Below are 24,177 nucleotides of genomic sequence, written 5' to 3'. Positions count from 1 at the left end.
TCTACTGAGCGCAGCCACTGTTGACGACTCACACAGTGGTACTTATTTACCACCCGAAAAGGAATTATGTCTTGAGCCAACTCCAGCTGCGAGTTGAAGTCACAATTTTTCCAATGATGAGTTGAGTGCTCTATCCATAGTGCGACTTAGCTAGATCGTCTGTTTCTTTGGGGATCACAACAAGTAATATTTTGACTGTGGATCGATTAGAAATTATAAGAAGTGTATTCAAATCAATTAGTGTGTCGTATAATAAATGAGCAGTGATGACATAACAAACACATGTGATGCATTACCATTAATGATGATTTTCATAAACCATTTGGAATCAGCCAGAATTTGCACAATTGATTTTTAGGAACTATCATTACAATGTGACTGCAACAACCATCCAAACTGGAATTGTGATTGGTTTGTTGTCCTTCCCCCGCACCCCCGATTAGCACGATTGGCTACGTACGGTGCAAAAGTAGTTCAGCATACATTTATACAATTGGTAGGTTGTAAGCTCAAATCCTCGTCAGGATCAACCCAGCCAATCATCCCTCCGAGATCTATAAAACAAGTACCACTTTTTGGGTAAGCCAACAGTGGTCACCCTTGTTAAAGGAAGCTGCAATTTCCATGACTGGCTCTGCGGTGCCAGCGGAAGTGAATACCACCCCATTGCTCATTTGAGCTGGGAGTCACTTTGATCTGACTTACGTTGTAAATCTTTATATTTGTATGTATGTTTAACTTATTTCGCATCGTACATAGCCAACCGTGCTAATCGGAGGCGTGGGGGAAGGACAACAAATGAAAGACAAAAAGCAAGTTTAAAGAAATTACTTTTCAATCGAGATTTAGAATTGCATAGCTCCATCAGCTTCCTAATATCAGAAGAGCGTTCCAGGCAGCCGCAGAAGCACATCTGAAAGTGCGCTATGCAGTGACAGTGTCGTGTGTACAAATCCTAGTTGGAGGCGTTAACCCGTCCCATCAAATTTTTTTGGGATCGATTAAATGAGTACCACTTTGTGTGGAAGTCAACAGTGGTAGTCCTATGGAGTGGCTTGCCCCTGCCAAAGGAATGTGGAATTTCAACCATTGGTTCTACATGGCTGTAAACAGGAGATGAGCACCGATGCCTCAATGCTCATGTATTGCCCTCCTCCACACCTGCGATTAGCACGGTTGGCTACGTACGGTGCGAAACAAGATCCACATACATACATGAAGTTACTTCACCCAGACATCCAGTCGCTTTTATGTACACACTTCCTCAATGAATGTGCATACACAATGCCCCGTACAGATTCGGCCTAATGGCGTCATCTCTCGACTTGCAGGCCAGTCGCAGACACCCGTCGCCAAGAATGTGACAGCCGTGGAGGGCGAACGCGTCCTGCTGACCTGCACGGTGGAAAACAGCGATGGCTCACCCATCCAGTGGGCCAACTCGGCGCAGCAAACGCTGTTCTTCGACGAAAAAAAAGGTGAGGATAATCTGACAACACCACTCACTTAGGCATTCAAAAGGTCAGAGCTTGGCTCATTCCTTCATCCATGCCGACATCATGACTTTCACTGTGTGTGAAGCAAACAGCGATTATGTTTTGTTGTTGATCGAGAGAGCATTACCTGGCATAAGAATGTGGAGTTTGTGCCAGTCGCTAAGGACTTCCAATGGTGATTAGCAGTGCCCAAGGCTAATTTTAAAAGTCATGCATTGCATGCAACTATGGGGTAAAGAGTACAGACTACAACTGCGATTGGATTTCTTACGTAATTCTCATTACTCTGACAGTGGACTCGAACAAATTATACAACATGTAATATTGGTGTATGTTTCTGTTCTTGCTTGCTTAATCTCTATGCATCCTTACGATGCTCAGCCCTCCAATGTCTGTAGTGTTTAGATAATCCCTTTGTATCTCTGTATGAAACTGCATTACATTGTGCCGGAGGGTGAAAGCACATACCGAGTCATTTGTCACCTAAATGGTCATCTTTGGAATGTCTTTGGAGGATAAAGTGTGTGTCTTTGTGTGCAATGATATTGACGTAGCAATTGAAAATAAGCTGCATTATTAATGAGCCGAGGATAATGTGAAAGGAGAACAGTGCATAATGCCCTTCTGCTCATCTTTTAGACTTGCTCAATTTCAATACGGCTGTCTCAAATCAATCACGCTGCTCGGGCAAGGTGCACTGGCTTTACATTAAACAAGTCTACAACCAAAATATACGCCTGCCTATGAACAATTACAAGCAGCAATAAGAGGCGCTATTGCAAAATATATTATTTAGGTGGATGGATAACCTTGTGAACCAGTTTCTACCAATTCAACAGTCCAATCCCTGCAGTTGCCTTATAATTTCTGTAGGGCATTACCAAAGCCACATGCTATGGATATTAGAGATCATGTGGCATTACGGAGGTATAGGAAACTGTGTACTATTGCTAAAGCTAACATCACACAGTTAAACATGTCCCACTAAAAATCTGCTGGGTGGGCCTGTGGTGAGAACACGTGCCTCACAATCAGAAGGATCAGAGTTTAAACCTTGGTCATTAGTCAACCCAGCCCATCATCACTCGCATGTCAATAAAGTGGGCACTGCTTTGTGATATGGTGATAATGGTTATCCTTGGTAGAGACTGGCACCTTTCCATATGAATGTGGAATTTTCACCACTGGGTCACTATTAAAGATGAGCACTTCTGAAAACATATTTGGGAAGGAAGACAGTTTTACTCGTGTCAGTGTTTCATGAAAATGAACAGCAAAGACTTTCGCATGTTAAGTCAAACAGAAAATGTCCCTATAGTAGATGCTGCATGTGCTTCAACAAAACTTTAACAGTAAATGACGCTTCAGCAATGTCCATGCATTCCCTACATATTTCGAAGTAAATACAAAATTTATCCAAACGCTTGTAAACATTAATGATACCCTCTTCTTTGTTTAAAGTTGATTGCATATTGGTAACTAATCACGGTGACTTACTGCGTACATAAACTCACACAGGGCGATAATACACGGTCTCTTTAAATGCGCAGACCCCTTTGAGTGGTAATATTTAATGGGTCACACAAGCAGTGAATTTCCCTAATTAAAGTCCTAGTTTTCAAGGAGAACTTTACTTTTAAATTTCCCTTCGCTTAATGCTGTAAAAATGTAATTGGATTTAAAGTGTGGGGGAGGGGGGGTGGATTAGCCAATGGCAAGGTGTGCATAATTCAATAGTACCACCATTTAATCAACACTCCTTGGAAATTGGTTTAATTAAATGAACATATTAAAAAGTTAGTGCAGTGTTATCAATTTGTTGTGCTTAAAAAACAATCTTACAAACATTGAAAGCATCTCGTCGTCACAGCCGAAATACATTATGATTGATGTCAACATAGGTAATTTAACTTTTAGCACGTCAGCTAAAAATCTTGTTGTATGTCACCCCTTTCACCAGCAGTGTTGTGAGATGTGCATGGCTGTACCTTCACCGTCTACATACTGTGTTCCCGTTTAATTTGCGATGTATACAATCTGGAGATGCTTGTGAATAGCAAATTTCCCGGCTGATTATATTGGCCAACGGAAACCAATCTTTTAAATTAATTACCTTAAATATATATAAATGTGCCCTTAAATACATGGACATTATCATAACACAAAAACATTTGGTAGAATAAGCGTAAAGTAAATGAAAGATATATATTAAAGGATTACATCAAAGTATATAAATGAACTTACCATCAATTATGATGATGCTATGCAACATCACTTTATTGGCTCACTTTCTTTCTCTCTCTCGAAGCAGTCATGCAGAGTTCCAGATGCAATTCGCAAATAGTAAAAATCGCAGATAGCGAGTTCCTGAATAACGAGGGAATACGGTACATACATACACACAGAATACATACACACAGAATACATACATACAGAATACATACATACAGAATACATACATACAGAATACATACATACAGAATACATACATACAGAATACATACATACAGATATATGCTTGTGTAAAAAGGCAAAGAATTGAGAGCCATCAAGTTCCACCATATGTAATCAATGCTTTCTCACACGAAGTGTGACTGCTAGAGACTACATTAACGGTGAATATAGCAGCATAGCTGATGGCATAATTAAGCAAACGAGTAAGACTAAACACGTGATCTATGCCCAAACTCCCACGCACATGAACACGGACATTTTCAAGGCCTCAGAGAAGCATCTTTCATTACGACGCAGCAATGCAGAACGGCATTAACGTTTCTGACCTTAACCCATCCTCCCTAAAAAAAGAAAAAAATGTGTCTGGGCCATTGCAGGAGCAAGGCTGGTATTATCCCTCTCTCCCATTGCCCTCCTACTGATTCACAGAGCTGATGTTGTGCATGCGATATTTATGTATTTAATAATTCAAGAACTACACAATGAGCAAAACAAAGTATTAATTCGGACAATACGTTCTTCATGGAATACAGCCTCTTTTCATGTTTTGTACCTCTTCTTGCCGGTCACATTTTATATTGAGGACTTTCACTTGTGAAAATAACATGTGATAGCAGCAACTTTTTGCCTGCACTTGACCCCAGTGTATAAATCTATCCATGACCTCACCATTATCCCTACGACCCACTGAATTCTATCTGGTAATAAATGAAGACTCTCTGAATATCTATATGTTCAGGATAATAGATGCATATTCGTTTACTGTAAAAGCCAACGTTATAATACCAAATGTTTGGGACGAGAGAGAAACATGCTTAAGAGCTCAGCCGCATTTTACACTGAGTGAAACAGGTAACAAAAGGCATTCAATACAAAAACAAGGCAAAACACAGGTCTGCAAAGTGTTTGTTAACCTATGCTATATATAAATGTTCTTTCCTCACAATTACATTCCAATTGTGCTAGCAGTATCGTGCTGAAAAAAGACAACCACGTTGTCTCAGAGAACGACTCCCATGAGACAGAGCCAAGGAATGACCTCTGTGGTGCACGTGTTTTACACCCTGAAAAGTGGTTGTTGCATGGCAATCAAATATCACTCCATCAATAATGCCGAAACATGCATCATTTAATGGAAACCAAATGCAACGATGGTATTGAAAAGGGGTTTTCTAAAATACTTCCACAATCATCCTTTTTTCTGTCTATATTCATAATTATTTCACGCATCATGTTAAAAAAGAAACTAACTTCCATGAAGCCTTCGTAGCGGCTCTAACAGAGAGGTGCCCAGCTGTTTTGATGTCACCATCAACATCATCAACATCATCATCGACAAACACCATAACCATAATTACTATCATTGCCACCATCGCTATCATATTTATCACTATCATGAGAGCGATTATAATCATCATCATCACCATTGTGATTATCACAATTATCATTCATTATCGTTATCCGAATTGTTGAAGGGAACAGCTCTGATGTCACAAAATCCATTCTGAGGTTAATCAATAGATCTACTTATCCACACCTGGGAAACAGATGATGTATGCCTTCTGTAGTCGAGTGTTCATCACATGCCAAACTGAAACATTGTATATCAGAATAAGCCAACAATAAATGAAATAACCCATTAAACATTCAGTTGTTGAGCAGTCATTGGTGACTCGGCTGAAACCATTAACTCACTGCGCTTGAAATCCCGGTGTATGGCCGCATATAATAGTTACCTACAATTCCAGCGTTGCCAGCTCATTCCATTGAGATGGCATGATGCCCTCGTGAACCACCATCACAAAATAATGTGAAACTATGCGTGTCACTCAATCAGAATTTAATAGCAGCTCCTTTCATCAAGTGAAACATAAGCCATGCAGAGGCTTTGTGAATGTTCAACAAATTATTCTCCCACTCAACGTACATCTGAAAGACACGCGCAGCATTACTTATTAATGAACGTGTTTGTTAATTTCATTTGTATGCAATGTTTATTTGTCTCTACAGACAATTTAAATAAAGTTTCTGTCCCTGTATGAAGAAGCATGTTATTTGCACCCTATGAATAAACATACAAATATAATGTTATTTCTCTTCCTACCTCATTAATAATCAAATAGAAAAGTAGCTTAAATATCCCATTACAAATACGGTATTTGCACTGATAATAAAATACACATTGTCTCCCTTAACATTTTGTCTCAAAACATCAAAATGTTGATCTGTGTGTAATGTATTTTCACTACGAATGGTCTCTAAATGTTACGTGTTGATACTATTCGTGCAGTTTTCAATTGCTTTCTGTAACGCGTTGCTTTCACTCTGATTTATATCTGGTTCTTGATTGTAATGTTTTTGGTGTTGTTGTCATTCTGATTATCCTCGTCACTATAGCAAATGCCACTCATCCTAGTCTCTTGAGTTCTCTGCTCAATACATTGGCGGGAGGAAATATCACAATCTCATGACGCGAGGTCCTGTTGAGGGCAACCAGTGGTGGTTTTGGAAAGCCCAAACCATCAAACACATCACACTAACGAGTGCTCCATCCATGCACACCCTGTCGGTGTCGCTGCAATTCGTACAGCATCTCCTGCCGCCTTGAAAGGACCATACCATTCAACTATGACATCATTTATACAAACTGTTGCTTACATGCCATACGAAAAAAGAAGAAAGTGGTGGCTTCCCACAAACTTGTGCTCATTTACATGCTCAGTTGACCCTTGACGAAATGTTAACCTATTATCAAAACACGAGTGTGACGATATAACCTTACAGATGGGATTGGTGGATCACAAACAGATGGAGACACCCACCAGCTTGGCAAAAACGTGCCTGCCAGAGAAGCAGTATGACAAGTAAAATATGTGGCTATGTGTGCAGAGTTTTTAGTGTTCTCTTGTGGTTTGCGTGGGTTCCCTGAGGCATGTCAATTGCCTCCCTCGTGTATACTTTACCTAGATAGGAATTTGACAACCATTGGAAGCAGAATCCTGCAATTAAATCACGTACTCTGAGGCAAAACCACGATTATTCCGAAATAACAATTTACTTATACTATTGGCTCATCATGAGAATGGGCAAAAATTAATTCACATATATTACTGTAGAAAATATAATTAGGTACAAATTGCTAATGAATCTTGTCGGACATAATTTATATACAAATGACACTGAGGTGTGAAATTGAGATCCCAATTACAAATTACAAATGTAATTGCATTATATATTTAAAATGCATGTCATTAGGTCTCAAACTCGAAAACATTTGAGCGCTTTGCAGGACAGCCACGGAAATGACAACCTAAGCAGCAGGAATGTGTCATTTCCACCACTGGATAGGGAATCCAATGGAAATTGAGTATGAGTTTACATGTTACACGGATGATCTCGTTCAGCCAATTTCCCGGATATTTTACAATGGAGATCCATGATGCGTGAGCACAGCAGCAACACAACAAAGACAAAAACGTCAATATTGCAGAGCACAAGTACAGGGTCCTTACGGAATATTGCACAACTAACGACGTATGTTATGGTCGTAAACAAAACACACGATAATTAAAACAGTGCAAGTTTAGTATGAGAACAAGATTCACCAGAAAAAAGGCATGTTCAGGTGCTCAATTCTCACCAGACCAGTAATCCACATTGTCTTGCCTTTGACATGAACTAAGCTAATTAAATGATTTTATTTACCAGATATATCCCACTTAACTATATGACCTCTTTTTCAGAGGTGACAGCTCATGAACGTGGCTGATATAACCATATGTGGCGGGCAAATAAATACAAATGCAAGTTTCTAAATGTAGAGGGTGAAATCGGAGGACCCGGAGAAAAGTACAAGTGACCACCATGGGGAGGGAGAGCACACAGACTCCAAATATACAACGGGCGTTAGGGTATGGGATCGAACCCACACACGTCTGCGCATCAGGCGAGGCAGATAACTGCACGCCGCTTGTCAGTATCGCCCATGTAATGGCATACCATGTTACAATGCTATACACATTTTTTAAGAAATTGTCGTTCTTTTTTTATGGGCATGATATGTAAAGAAAAACGGCAGTCCAGAAGTACATTTTGACGAAAGAATGGGAGTGTTTATGGCATCCACAATAATGCGCTGGCACAAGTTGCAAGCACGGCACAAGTCCACCAAATCCAGCATGGGGCATGGGTGACAGGCACTCGATACACCTTGGCTTGCATGAGTGCTGCCAGAAATGTTTCAAAGGGAACCAAATAACGATCATCAAGATCATTACACACTCAATGTATGTAATAATATTTTAGATTTTTTTTTAAGTTCCACGCGATTAATTGCTGTACGAGCGGACTTGAGTTTCCGTGTGAGCTTCTCAACAGCTGTGCCATCTAGCAGAAGGAAGAACGTGAAGGCGAGGGTTAGTGGCATTATTCACATTGGTTGTGATGACCTCTTCGCCTGGGCCAGTGGTGGACATTCCACATTACTACTGTTTTCGTTTTCATTTCCATAGCTGTGCTCTATAGCTCTCTAATGTGTTTTTTTTCGAGTTGAAACTAAATGTTATGGCATTTAAATATTAAATTTTTATTACATTTCTAATTTGTAATTGGTATCTATATTACACAACTACGAGTAACTTGATAATTTGTATAAAATTTACACTAGACATTCATTTAACTGTGTAATTTAAAGAGAAACAGAGTCGAGGTGTCCAGGCCCACCAACCCAGTGAGAAACGGGCAGGAGCCAGTTTCTCCATGAAAAAGATCATTGAGACTCAGTGAGGCCTTCCTGGGTAAACAAGTGTAACAACAACAATAATGTCTGTGTTCCCTGTTGCCCTGCAGCCCTCAAGGACACACGGATAGAGCTGGTTGAACGAGCGGACACGGTGTTGACCATCTCCATCACCAACGCCACCCTTACTGACGAGGGCATTTACGTGTGCTCCCTGTTCACCAAGCCGGTCAAGACTGTGTCCACCACCCTCACGGTGCTGGGTAAGGCCACAAAGCTTCAACAAAACTCACAACCATCCGTGCCCCCGTTCGGCCAATGAGCGACGTGTCGGGGTAGGTGCTGCATGCGAGCAAATTATATATGTAACACGATTTTTGTTCCTGTGTAGTAAGTGTTATTTTCTAATTGCTTATGCCTCAAAAGTAAAGAAAATGGCTATTGTTCCCCACAAACTTTGCTTTTGTGACCAGGACGTTATGTGAAGGAATGACACAAATGCACACGTTTTCTCATTGAAAATAGGTACATTTCAAAATATGACTGTCCTGGTCACAAAAACAAAGTTTGTGGGGAATAATAACCATTTTCTGCACTTTTGAGGCATAAGAATTAGGAAATAACACATACTACCCAGGAACAAAACAATGATACAATTGTTACACAGTGTTATTAATAGAGTGGATTAATAACTTTGCTTTTGTGTCCTGGTCACAAAGCAAAATTTGTGGGGAATAATAGCCATTTTCTGTACTTTTGAGGCATAAGCAATTCGCAAATATCATACTCTTTGGGTCTTTCAGTAAAGGCACGTAGATAGAAACATAATAAAAATCACGAAGTTTCGATCGCAACACAAGCAATCGTCCTCAGGTGAAAAAAATATAGCAAGAGAGCTGCTGAAGCAGGGTGTTATATAGGCCTGAGATGGGTGCAGCCCAAGGGTAAGTGGGCGGGGTTACATCGGGGGCTGGCCATTGTATAGTGAGAGATTAGCATGTCAATGTAGCTACCGCCACATCGAGGCCTGAGATTGGTGCAGCCCAAGGGTAAGTGGGCGGGGTTAGATCGAGGGCTGGCCATTGTATAGTGAGAGATTAGCATGTCAATGTAGCTACCGCCACATCGAGGCCTGATATGGGTGCAGCCCAAGGGTAAGTGGGCGGGGTTAGATCGAGGGCTGACCATTGTATAGTGAGAGATTAGCATGTCAATGTAGCTACCGCCACATCGAGGCCTGAGATGGGTGCAGCCCAAGGGTAAGTGGGCGGGGTTAGAGAAGGAAGATCAAGGGCACCCCAAAGCTGTTGGGCTGGCCATTGTATTGTGAGAGATTTATTATTTTTCTATCTACGTTCCTTTAACGAAAGACCCAAAGAGTATGAATTCCTGCAGTCACGAAAGCTTTAAATCAAGATAGAAAATAACACTTACTACCCAGGAACAATTTTTTTCTTGTTACACAGTTAATTATCAAGGCTGGAAGGTTGCATGAGTGGTTATGACCGACGTCGCTCCGGAAATGCATTGTCAATCCCTGTGTTGGTAGCAACACACCACCCCACTTATATATTTAGGGCTAAGTCAACCTAGGGGGAGGCCCAACAACCAATACCACCTGCACTTGCAGCGCATTGAGCCAACTACTGCGGCAATGCCCCCCCACACAGGTTCACAAATATAAAGATCCCCCATATAGCACTAACAGACTGTTGGAGCAAGTGCTGTTAGCGAGCAGCACTTATGAAGGCCGGCATGGCACACAAGGGGGTGGGTGGCCAACACCACGCTCAGCCGCCTTTGTCTCCCTCTTGGCGAAGTTTTTTGTTCTTCTACATATCACGCTGGGTACTCATTTGAGGCTGAGTAGACCTAGAGAAGGCCCAGAACCAGTTATGATAATCGTCATTGGTGTTGGCCGTGAGCATGAATCGAATTTGGGTCACCGGGTTCGTAGCACTATACTACCGCTCCCCACACATACAACAACAACTATCTAGAAAGAATAACAACTAAAATCTAGAAACAACTGCAATTCGCCACTAAGTGGCAGTGACGTAACCACGATGCTTGTGCCAGGCTATGTGCACTTTGAGGCCACATGAAGTGTCGAACGCCCGCTGGCAGTAGGTCCCGGGGCAGACCCAGATGCCACAGGTCGACTGACTGAGGTGACTGGCTGATGCACCACCTGTGCCCCCTACTGTGCCAACTTGTTGTGCTTTAGCCACCCGGCGCTCCGCTCATTGTTGTGAGCGTCGCTCCTCCGCCCTCCGTTATTGTTGGAGGGAAACTGCCTCCAACTGCCCAGTGGTGTCCTTCACGAGCCTCCTCCACAGAGGCCGATCTTGACACCGCTGATACCAGTCATCGGCAAGTCCACTCAGCTCCACATCCTTCTGCACCACATCACTCCATCTCTTCTCTAGTGGGCTACATTACCCAGCCAATGTAGCCTTGCCTGCCAGAGGAGCTCATCGATGGGACTTTGTCCAGATCTTTCAAGGATTTGTGAGCTCCTCACGCAATCCACCCTGGTTAAACCCACGATGGATCATAGGCAGGCCAGCCTAAATGTTTCTAACTGGTGAAGATGTTCCATTAGGGGGGTCCATGTTTCGCAAGATTAGAGAAGGGAGGGGATGACTGTGGCCAAGAAGACCTGAAGCTTCATGCGGAGCGATAGACCAGGTAGCTTCCACACAGCGTTATGCAACCGATGAAAAGATAATGCCACTCGACTGATTCGGAGTGAGACTTCTACTGTTAAACTGGAGCCGGTCATGAGCACGCTGCCCAGGTATGGGAAACCCTCCACTCTCTCCACAACTACCCTATCACCAATTGGGAGTTGTGGGGGTGGAGTGTAAATACCCAGGCAGGTGCTTAGTTTGGTGGGGCTGATGGTAAGGCCCCACCTCTTAGTGGCAAGCTCCAGGTTCAGCAGCAGTGCATCCAACTCCTCCTCTGAGTGAGCAGCAATTACCAGATCATCGGCATACATAACATGGTTGAGCGATAGGGAGCCATTCCTTGACCACACCCAGGCATTGAGCAGCCTCCCATTGTATATGTACCAGATGGAAATTCCTCCGGTACAGCTATTGAAGGCTTCACGAACTACGTGGTCGAAATAGATGTGAAATAATGTGGGAGCCAGAGGACATCCCTGTCGCACCCCAAGGTGTACAGGGAATGGCTCCGGCTCCCGGCCACGTAGTTTACCCAGGACTGCTCACCATCATGAAGGCCCTTAATGATCGTGAGCAGAGGCCAGGGTCTCCGAAAGCATGAAGAACAACCAAGAGCCCAGGCCTACTGATGGTATCATAGGCCCTGACCAGGTCAATAAAGCAGAGATATAGGTCTTGTTGGAATTCCCTGCACCTCTGCTGTAGCAGACGGACAGAAAATATGGCATCTGTGAAGGACCGCCCTTTCCTGAAACCGCATTGGGGCTCCACAATCCTCTCCTCAGCATACCATGCAAGGCGATGTTTAATAATCCTTGCCAGGACCTTTCCTAGCACACTGAGGAGTGAGATGCCCCTGTAGTTGTTGCAGTCTGTGCGATCCCCCTTCTTAAAGAGGAGGACCACCAGGGCATCCGTCCAATCCTGCGGAACCCGTCCAGTGGACCAAACTATTGTTATGATGTCATGTAGGGTAGTCTGTGCACAAACGCCACCTTCCCTCAGCATTTCGCTTGGGAGATCATCTCTGCCTGGTGCTTGTCCTGGTCTCAGACTCTGGATCACCTTCAGTACTTCCTCAACAGATGGCACCTCAGCCAGCCACTCACAGGGGGTGACTTCTTCCTCCAATATTTGAGGCATCGCAGCCTTGGCAGGGTCATCCCCACTTTGTCCCACGATGTTTTCCAGGCTGAGGGATTTCCCCTCCCCCAGGACCTCGCAGAAATGCTCAGAAAATCCGAAAACCTATTCCTGGGGGTCGGAGATTGGATTGCTGTTCTTTCCCCCTAATGATGTTAATAGGTGTGGCACTGCAGGTTACTTTTTTGATGGAATTAAAGAGCGATTTGTGATCGCGGGCCATTGAGGCAGACTCCATCTCCTCAGCAACCCGCGACCACCACCCATCCTTGCAGCGCCTCACGGCTCTCATTCTCCAACGTGGGATGCTGTAGCCGATGAAAGTGGGCCTGTCTCCTTTTCTCAGCCAGCTTGAACACCTCCTCTGTCAGCCAGGGTCTCTGGGGAGGTCTAGACCGTGTACCCAAAGCACTCATTGCAGCTGCATGAGCTACAGTCCTAAACCTCGCCAATTTCCCCTCGACATCAGGAATAGTGGGGGACGATTCCAACCCCAGCTGCAAGCGATGATGAGATTCTCGCTTTCAACTTTCATCAGCTAGCTGAGACCTTGCCACTAAGAGTTTGAATGGGGTCCTGGGTGTACACCCACCACCGGAGTGGAAGAATGGCAGGCTCATCTTACAGATGACAAGTCGATGGTCAGTGGGCAGATCAGCTCCACGGTAGGTCCTGGTGTCAAGGACATGGGCCCGCATCCGCTGATCCATAGTCCAGGAGATGTTCTTGCTTGGACCTGGAATGCATCCATGATGTTGTGTGGATGTGCCAATGTCGGAACAGCATATTGGTAATTACAAGCCCATGGGCTGCACAAAAATCTAGCAGCCCCCTGCCATTGTTATTGAACTGATCTGGCCCATGCCTTTCAATCACTCCAGACCAGGTGCCAGCATCATGACCAACTCGGGCATTGAAGTCACCCAACATGATGACCCTATCCCGAGGGGCTACTTTAGCTAGCACCTGTGACAGGAGGTCATAGAAGGCATCTGACTCATCGGCCTTGCCTGCATCCCTCCACGGATGTTCGTCTTCGGTGGGGGCATAAGTAACCACGACCAGCACTCCTCGTGTCTGGTTGATAGGAAATCGAGCCCAAAGAAGCCTGGGGCTTCCAGCTTCCCACACCTCATCGCCATGCTCCCACGCTCCCTTCATTCTTTTGTTCAGACGAAGAGCCACCCCCTGTTGTTTGGCAGTCTCCTGCCCCAAGAAGAGGACTGTCCAACGCTCATGGTGGCAGGCACCAGAGCCGGTCCACCGGACCTCTTGAATACCACAGAGATCCAGGCGGTACCGGTCGAGCTCCCGACAGAGGAGTGGCAGCCCCTGCTCCGCAGTGAGCGTTCGAACATTCCACGTGGCCACACATAGTGTTTTTTTGTTGTTTCTGGAGGAGCCCTGAGGGTAAGAATTCAGTCTCCTGGTTCCGCCAAATGGGGTTTGGCCAGGAGACGTCATAGACGCCTGTCCCCCCGGGGCCTCCGGCACAAGCTTATTCATTAGATATTTTAAACGCGGTTTTGTGGTAGTTAATTGAAGGTGGAGGGGTTACCAGCCCCTTGCACCCGTCCAGAGCCCCCATTTGGCCGCTGTGGTGGTTACAAACGCCATGAGGGGAAAAGCCAATTTAAATTGGCCCTCCCCCCATGGCACTGCCCACCAAAATGTTGCCGTCCAGCACCACGAGGAGGTAGAGGGTTGTTTTTGCCGGACACACATATACTGTACACATAGCTACAAACATATTCACAGATGCACGGGGTAATTCATTATATCGCGCATGGAATTACAGACATCATTAACATGCCTGTCAGCAGCCGTGCTTCACACAGTGCGAGCAAAGCCCATTTATTTTCAGTGGCCAAACAGGGGTCGGATGAACTGCATAATGTTAATGGCAGGGCTGTCCATGGGTCTACGTATTTGTGTTGAAAATTGTGTTACATGTGTAGTGGTCTTAATTGACGTCGGAGACTGTTCACTTGAGGCAACACATATTTATTACAGACGCTTCAATTACAGTGGCGAATCTGATACTTGAAGAGGTAACGGCCTCTTCACCCGTACTCTATAGAGGGAACGTTCCCCGAGCTTTAGCCCACGCTAGCTCCCTGGTTCCCTCTATCCTGGTCCTCTCTCAGGAGGCTGTCTGACCTGGCCCAGCTTCGGTGCAGGTCCCGATCACCAGCCACACGAGCCCGGCCCTCAGAAGGACATCGGCCCTCGTGGCTCTGGTGTCGCACCCTGGCTTGCTTTGCCCGGCCCTCAAAAGGACAGCGGGCCAAAGGAGTTCCAGGGTCTGGCTAGTCGATCTTCTTTCTTCACTGGCTCTTCATCTTGCTTGAGTCGAACTGCCTCTCAGCTCCCCGGGTCCCAGCTTTTATACTGTCCCTCACTGAGGGGTGGGGCTGGGAGGGATCACAGCATCCCCCACAGCCCCCCAGGGTGGTGGCCGTAGTGGACGTGTTTGTGGCCACCGTTATACAACCGCGTGTCACCCTCCCGTAACACCTCTACACATGTGAATGGTTTGCAAGGAGGAAAGGGCTCGTTTCAAAGCAACACATTCTGCTTTTCTGATGATAAATAGCTATGTGGTGGGAATATAATTCATACACTGGTCCTGACCTCATGCACATCAAGGTGTTATGTGTGTATCCCACACTGCACTCGCCCCCAAATGTGATGCAGATATATTGAAAACTAAGTCAAGCTCTGCATATAGTTGGCTCCTCTATACATTTGGAGCAATGAAGGCCTGTACGTGCTTCACAATGCACTCAAATATAATAACCACGTAAGTTATATATTGGTCAATCGGCAGGTCGCATACGGTAGAGTAGAGTAGTGGCTAATCTAACCACCTCCAAGACATAGAACCAGTGCGGAAGAGTAGGCCAAGTACCCTCCCTTGTCAGCAGTGGCACGAGCAAGCAGTTGGCCAGGGTTATGCAGGGGCTCCGCTAAAGCACGCGGCGTCTTGGGCGTAGCACAGCGTGCAGCACCCCGATAGCCTGCATGACCGCGTCATTTCTGAGGCCATCGTATTATTTGGAATAGCAGGCAGGCTGCCTGCCTGCCTGCTGGCCTGCCGAAAACCCGCGGGGTCATGAAATGGCCTGGCGGTGCGTGTGCAGTGTGATCACGATGAGCGCCCTGTCACCTGCACCAACGCGACCGCCACCACAGCCAAGGTTGTTGTTTTTTTCATTTCACGCGGGTAAGGCCCACTGAGCTATACAGCTCTTTTTCAGAAGCGATCTGACCAACACAAATGATAGCTCATTGAAGTGGCTTATCATGTGGACGTTTCGAGCAGCCAAAAACTCTCAGCGCCTGTTTCCTAAATGTGGAGGGAAAAACCGGAGGACCGGGAGAAAAGTCCACACGATCACGGGGAGAGGGAAATAGACACGCAAACTCCAAATAATACAGGCATCGGGGTTGGGATCGAACCCACAAGCTCCTGTATACCAGGCGAGGTAGTTTACATACAGTATCGCCACCGTTACACCCAGCACAGGCTCTCAATCTCCACACAGTGAATGTGAACGTGACACTCGGTGGTGAATCCAAGGGGGGCAGAGGCAGGGGGGCGATAGGGATGATCCCCCCCCCCCCCGTGCTCCGTCCTGAGATGCTGAAAATGTATACTTTATAGATGTTTACTTAGGACCCTATTTTAATAGTTCGAAATGGAGGGACGACCGCCCCCACCTCTCTTTGGACGTCTCTCAACCTCCCTCTGGCGACAGTGGAGTAGGGAGAGCTTAACTTGAACCGCAATCAATCAACATTTTTATTGAATACCACGTGAGGGTCATGCTGTGCCAACATTGAGTTAAAATCAACCGCAGGAGGTTGGAAACTCAATTCTTGGTCAGAGGTTAAGTCAGCCCATTATTCTTTTACGGATAGTATAATAAAAAAAATTGCGGTAAGTCTACGCATTTCTAAATTAATTGTCCGATGGGATGACTGTCCCCTTGCATAGGAATGTAGAATTTCCAACACTGCCTTAGTGACGTTCATGGTGATTGGCACACGCCTCATTACTGTGATCAGGGAGACACTTTATCTCTGCGCAGATGTGAAAACATTTCAGTGCGGACGAGAGTGCAATTTTCTGCCATTGTGCCGGTTTTGAAAATGGGAAATAAAGGAACAAAATAATTTCACGAGGTCCCGATTCACGTCCCAGTGTTTGTGCTGAGTAGCTTCTTCCTCTGTTTAAACATTCGACAAACACCGCCCGCTTTCTCTACGTTAAACTCGACTAAACCACGTCTGCTCCGAGAGACCATTGCAGAAGGATTTCCCCCTATAAAATAAATGCATCCAAATCGAATCAAGAGGACATTTCGCATCCGCGCCTTCCTAATAGCGCAAGGTGATCGGAGGAGGCTATGTTCCACAGACGGGTAAAGTAGTCACTGGTTTAACGGTTGAGGGCGATGTTGCTATGTGGCGTTACCCATTCAGGCAATATGCGAGGGATTTTAAAATATTGCCACTTTTTGGATGGTGACGCTAGCACCCGTCTCCTCCTCTTTTCGAATAACTTCACGAGATATTTAACTTCTGCAGTGAACGGATGGTAATTATTTGTTAATACACTCACCAGGGTGGGCTGCTGCTAAGCTGGAACCAGATTTATGGACCTTTGCATCATTGACATCTAAGCGTAGAGGACGGGAAAATAAGGGAACCCAAGCATCACTGCTGATGAACCAGCGGTGAAATTTCCACATTCGTATGGCAGGACCCATTTCCTACGTAGGGTAACAGCTACCCTTCACTCCCACAAAGCAGTTCATTTATTGGCCTGTGACAGATGATGGGCTGAATGAACCCCTGACCAGAATTTACTTACAACCGTGGATTGGTTCTTAAGCTGAATTAATTAAATGAAGTGAAATAAACTTACAATTAACTGGTTTATATATATTCTTGGTTATTTCGGTAAAGTCACATAGAAGGGAAACAATAAAATAATAAAAATATATATTTTCATATAAGTAGACCTGCTATATAATACATTCATGGTTGGCAATCCGTTAAATAAAACTGTGCTAAACTAAAAACAAAACGCAACATCCATGTAAATTAAACAATACACTTAACTTCGTGTTTACTTAAGGGACATGAGAGGTCAGTTTGAGTCATGTCCCATGGCGAGAGTTGGTGTAATTGAAAAAATGCTTCAATTAACACGAGGCCCATGTTTTGCAAATTGAGCAATTGTAGCGACGAATGCAGTAGTTTTCTACATTTATTTCTCAATAGTTTCAGCATTAATACATTAATATTAGTGATGAATAAATTATCTTCAATTAGCACCAACACCAAAAAAAACTATTAAAAAAAAACTAAAATCAACATTAAATATTCCTCACAATTTTGCCATCTAAATAAACTAATACGTACTCTTTGGTGCTTTCGCTAAAGTCACGTAGGTAGAACTATAATAGATCACAACGTTTCTATCGCAACACAAGTAATCGTCATCAGGTGAGACAACCACAGGAAGAAAAAACTGCTGAAGTAGGCGAGAGATCTTCCGTGGCCCGAGGTTATATAGGCCTGGCAGTAGGGGGGGAGAGAGAAGGGGGGGGGGGGGCAGTAAGTGGAAGATTAAACTAATACGTGTGTTCCTTAACTTTTCCTTCAATGCACAAATTATTAACAATTTAAGTAGCCTTAAAAATACATATTGCAATGATTAAACAGTTGAAGGTATCACCGTATATGTTTCTGTGCATTTACAAAGGAGTATAAGTAGTCGGTAAGGATGCTGCCACGGTGGTGTAACGGTTTACACACTAAACTTGCAATCCAGAGGTAGCCCGTGTTACATCCCGGTGTGCCAGTTTAAAACATGGGCAGCCTTTCACCGAGCAGTATAATAGACACACAACAGTTAGTCGATCATCAGGTCGTGCGCGCTGGGATAAAGTGTGTGGAATCCCACCAGTGTGGAAGAGTAGGCCAAAAACCCTCCAGAGGTGCTTTCCGGAGCTCTCTCTCTCTCGCAGAGACCTTTCTGCTTACAGTGGGGTGAGCAAGCAATTTCAGCGCTGCACCTTTACCTTTAACCTTTCACATTGCCCATAGACATGCATATACATTCCTGACAAGTTCTTATATGAGCACATAGCGGCTGGTATACAGTATTAACAATGCATGCATTGCTTTACATTTGTAGTGGCTGTGAATGTCACCGTGTGGTGCCGGGCTTATGAGGCCACGGCAGATAACATGTTGCCATTACGTGCAGCCCGGTTACTAGACGTAGTACCAGCCCTAGCAGGGCTTGGGTGAGCGCTGGTTCGCGTAGAGGCACCACGTACAGTGTGCGGTGCGGGCTCCTGGTGAGGGAGCGAGAGAGAGTGTCAGCCAGCCAGGGTTACATTGGGGCATGATACGCCGGTTGACCTGCCGACACGTGACCGGATGATATTGGAGGGGGTCACCAGTGTACGGGGGCCGCTGGGTGGTTACGTGGTATAGAAGAGCTCTCGGGAGCCTTCGGGAAAGGGCCAGAGAGATCGAGAAGGTGGGTGGGGCGAGAGGCGGAGCCAGCCCCAGCCCGGGACAATATAACGGGGGCTCCGTGTGGGGCTCGGGGTTCTTGACTGTTGGTGAGTGAAGATCCACGTCGGGTTGAAGAAGCCTCTAGCCACGTGGTCTGGGACCCAGCTCTTGATCTGGACCGGGATAGCGGGACCGTGTCTAATTCTGCCGTAGCGTGGTTAGATGGGCGTTCAACACCCAAGTGTAGGTTATGTCATGTTGTGTTGAGTTGATGTAATAAATAGTGTTGCTCCCAGGCAACGTCTGCGACTCAGTAGGACTCACTACACAATGTCTTAATGCCCCATTGCCTTTTGGCTTCATTCGGCTGCTATTGCATACTGTATATGCTTACGGGAATGTGCAACCCATTTGGAATGTAAAATTATTCTGATAATTCCTAGAGGAGCATGTGAACGACATGAAATACTGAACATAGGTCATAGCCAGCGTGTCTGCAATGTCAAACAAGTGTTGGATGGCACTCATCTAAATTAATGGTCTTGAACCAGAATTGGAAATGCCACACTATTAAAGCAAGTACCAAACTTTCCACAACCTGGTACTAATTTTACCTACCTTATAAGTATGATTGGTTAAGTCATCCCAAACGAGATTGAACTCGTAAGCTTACATTAATAAAATATATATTACTCTTATTGGACGAAATACTGAACATAAAACACAACCTACTGTAATGAAAATGGTATATGTGATATACATTATTACAATAAAATAATGGATGTAATATTAAAAAAGCTAAATACTCTATCTGTATGACTTTAGATAGTGTCATAGTTGTTAAATAATTGAAAACTATAAACAACAATGAAAATGTCATTCATTTCTCAATTGGCTGTCTTGCATCGCACGCAATCTCAAAATATTAAATGGGTTGGCATCTATAGTAATACGAATTCTAGGATTTATACTTCCGAATATGTAATTGAGTGATGTATTATTTAAAACGTTATTTATGATGTTTTTCATCCTATCATTGATTGTTTTTTGCCCTGTAAAACTAATCATGCAAATAATTTAAAACTATGCCAAAATAAACGTAGAAATTAAGTAACCCGAATAAAAGCCACTTAAATTTCGATTTAAAGCTTTCGTGACTGCAATGATTCATCTTCTTTGGTTCTTTCAGTAAAGTCACGTAGAATGAGAATAAAATAATAAATTGATAAAATAAAATAACACAATAATATTCTCACGACGTTTCGGCCACAACACAAGCGGCCTTCATCAGGTGAAGGGACGAGACTGTCTGGTAGGACAGAACTCCAGCGCTGTCCTACCAGACAGTCTCGTCCCTTCACCTGATGAAGGCCGCTTGTGTTGTGGCCGAAACGTCGTGAGAATATTATTGTGTTATTTTATTTTATCAATTTATTATTTTATTCTCATTCTACGTGACTTTACCGAAAGAACCAAAGAAGATAAAAGCCACTTGTTAACAAATGTTTCATTGTTTACTAGGCATAGCAAGTAATATATTTTTTTATCGAACTTAAACATCGCCTATTGGACTCACTGGGAACTGAGGTATAGGCAGATATGTGAAAAGGTTGGATATGTCAACATTTCCACCATGCCCCAATACCACACGAGGTGTGGGACATTCATTGTTCAGGGTGGATATGTGATGGTCGGATATGGGGCTTTGCACTGGATAGGTGTTCATGATTTTAACCGAATGTCGTATAAGCCCAAGAGATAAGCCCAAAGAGATATGAGTTGTTTGTAGCTCATCAAGGCTCACAGTTGAGAGATATCATCCAGGGTGTAATGATCACCCTCACCAACATCACAATTTCTCTTGGGTGAGTACAATGACAACTTCCTGGCGAGGCTGCGCCGCTTAGTAGGATGTCCAGTATAGAGCAGTTGCTCTATACTGGAGGAATGGTTCCTGCCATGGGAATGTGGAATTTACACCACTTGTTCAAGCTCACCAATCTGGATGATCACGCATGGACATGTACAGTGTGAGAGAAAGGGACAATTTATATTGAGTGATGTATCTGATTTTAAAGGTACATGTTGAAAGGAATCGGTAGTTTTTGATGTAAGCAATATGTATATGTTTTTCTCTGCTCAAATGCTCGATGGGAAAGCACTCTTTGCTGTCAATGGCTTGGAGCCAGTGCTGGAGAATTTGACAACTTGACAATAAACATCTCTGTTCCCAAATTAAAAACACTTTTCATTACATTTCATGTTGTGTTTTGTGTTTAGCGAGTCGCGGAATACCACGCAGCAACGAGTCCTGCAGAGGAACTGATAATGGGCTCATCATTATCTATCTTGGTGCCAAAGTGTCCAGCAAACACAATCAATTGCCTGGCGCTCCTCAAAGAAGCACAAACTTGGTTAAACTTTCTCTCGCATTGTCCTGCAGTGCCAATAATTACGTCTTGAGTTTTTTTTGTCCAACAGGAAAACAACTTCTGGATGAATAATGCATATGTGTAGAGAGTGAAAGACAGCATTTATTAGCATACTTAACATTGTGATGTGACTCTATGGTATATATTCTTTAAGTCTATTTTCATTTCACTGTCCATTCTCATGTTATCTGAATAAGCATATGAAATGTATTCGTCCAAAATATAAAGTGGGCAATGTCTCATTTACGTATAAGGAATGCTTGTAATAATTGATTGTAGTTTGGAAGATTCGAATTGTAATATGTTGTGTTAATAGATGGATGGTGGAGGCAAGACTAATGTTATGCTTTACCGTTTGAGTCATATAGCTGGACTTGAACAAAGTAAATGAGAAAATAAGTGTTTGCTCTTTGAATGTACGTATGTTGAACTTCTTTCACACCGTACGTAGTCAATCATGCTAATTGGAGGTGCTGGGGAAGGATATATTAAACACAAAAGCGGTAAAATTTCGATTTAAAGCTTTCGTGACTGCAATGATTAATCTTCTTTGGTTCTTTCGGTAAAGTCACGTAGAATGAGAATAAAATAATAAATTGATAAAATAAAATAACACAATAATATTCTCACGACGTTTCATCCACAACACAAGCGGCCTTCATCAGGTGAAGGGACGAGACTGTCTGGTAGGACAGCGCTGAGAATATTATTGTGTTATTTTATTTTATCAATTTATTATTTTATTCTCATTCTACGTGACTTTACCGAAAGAACCAAAGAAGACAAAAGCGGTTCTGAAGACATTCGTTTTCAATCTAGATTATTTGAGAGTGCATAGCTTCAGTGGCTTCCTAATATCGCGAGGAAGAGCATTCCAGACGGCAGAAGAAGCGCATCTGAAAGCGTGCGATGCGGTGACCGTCTTTGTTCGATGGTTAGCCAAAAGCCACTGCGAGGATGACCGGAGTTTGCGTGATGGTTTATGCCCATTAACAAGATCAGCAGGGTATTGTGGTTCATTTATGGCAAGCACTTTGCGTTTAATGAGTGCGACCTCACAATGTATTTGTTCGGCAACCGGAAAATAGCCACTGGTAGGGAACATTCGGAATCTAGTCACAGGAACGGGGTGTAAGCAACTTGGAATCGGGAAGAGGCGGATACAATAGGTGGGATATATGCACATGTTGGAGGAGGGCAGGTTCCTGACAAGAGGAGGTGAAATGGTGCTCAAGAGATGCTGAGAGCAGACCTTGGGGGAGTGTATGTTGGCTGTGCCACCCATTGTGGGCTTTGATAGAAGGAAGAAATAGATGTTCAATGTAAATGGCATCGACAGTGTTATGCCGAACGCCCTTTGTATAAATCACGAAATAATTAATTGTATTTCCTGATATCGTCGTCGAATTTAACACCACCGAATAAGTCATTGCATTACAAAGTTTCCATACTTCGCCAAATCATTTTTACTATTTTATTATCATATACATTACAATATGCATGGACATACTCGTTAAATGCATTCATATTACTGAGGATAAATTATATACATTCGTAAAAATGTCTACTCTTTCATAAATATTAAGCTCCCAACATCCTTAACCCTAAAAATGATTGATGAGCTTTCTTCAAACAAACAAAAAGGCTTTGCATTTTTTTTCATACAGTGCAGTTTTTCTTTTTCAATACTAAACGTGAATATTTCAAATGTTATGCTTTGGGCAACTGCTGCTAATAGCCGGGCTATCACAAGTGCCCAAAGGTGACTTTCATCCCCTAAGAAATATTAAATTATCCTAACCAATTATAATATTCACAGCCTGAGATTTCTGAGTGTGATTGCGCCTAAGAGTTCTCAGACTGTACAATGTTTGTCAAAAAATATATAGATTTATGGAAAAAAAATTGAGGCAACTTTTCAATCTTTATTTTATTTCTGTCCACAGCTGCACCTAAACAGCCAGTTATTACGGGATATGATGGAGTCCTAATGGAAGGAGACACCATCCAGCTCACCTGTCAATCAACTGGAAGCAAACCTGCTGCCAACATACGCTGGTTTAAGGGAAATCAGGAGCTCAAAGGTACGTGAGAAAATCATTCTTATCTTCCATATGTTGCGGCACATATTCAGCTAACCTGCAATAAAAAATAAAATGCACAGGTCGTCTCTCATAGGTCAACCCCAAAGCATCGACATGTCTCCTACAGTGCTCGTCTCCAACAGGGGTGTCCCCTTCCACATTCTCACGACGGGGACATGTACATCCATATGATCACTGTTGACTTCTCGTTATGTGAAACTAATTTATTTGTATTATTACATTTTTATTATTTTTTCTATCTACGTGACTTTACCGAAATAACCATAGAACATAGAATATAATTTGCTCGACCCTGGAGGCATGGATTTGATGAGTTGATCCACTACTGAGATTCCATCTCATGCATTCTACTTGCAAGTTGAGAGGCGTGACAGTGAAAACCAGGTGGATACAAGTGCTTTGACAAGTTGAATATAATATTGGTAACATGATGACAATGATGATAATGATAATTATGACAATGCTTGGATTGACAATGGATACTCATACAAAGACTGCATACCTCTGTGAACAAATGCAACTATCTCACTTGTGAACCCTATGGACAAGTCGCTGTTGAATTATTCCAGAAAAGGA

General features: G+C 43.6%; 1 protein-coding gene across 1 annotated transcript in view; it reads left to right on the top strand.

Moving 5' to 3' along the window:
- LOC116948082 (cell adhesion molecule 2-like) overlaps window positions 1-24,177 on the top strand; it is a 130,216-nt gene that overhangs the window by 80,472 nt on the left and 25,567 nt on the right. The window contains exons 2-4 of the mRNA XM_032964397.2: window positions 1,332-1,478; window positions 8,799-8,951; window positions 23,443-23,580. Of these exons, the coding sequence (XP_032820288.1) occupies window positions 1,332-1,478; window positions 8,799-8,951; window positions 23,443-23,580 (438 nt within the window). The remainder of the gene's footprint in view (window positions 1-1,331; window positions 1,479-8,798; window positions 8,952-23,442; window positions 23,581-24,177) is intronic.

The sequence above is a fragment of the Petromyzon marinus genome, chromosome 32 (assembly GCF_048934315.1).
Source record: "Petromyzon marinus isolate PM22_M1 ecotype Great Lakes invasive population chromosome 32, UKy_Petmar_22M1.pri1.0, whole genome shotgun sequence".
Taxonomy (NCBI): domain Eukaryota; kingdom Metazoa; phylum Chordata; class Hyperoartia; order Petromyzontiformes; family Petromyzontidae; genus Petromyzon; species Petromyzon marinus.
Note: the sequence above shows the minus strand (reverse complement) of the source record. Positions and strands in the feature narration are given on the sequence as shown.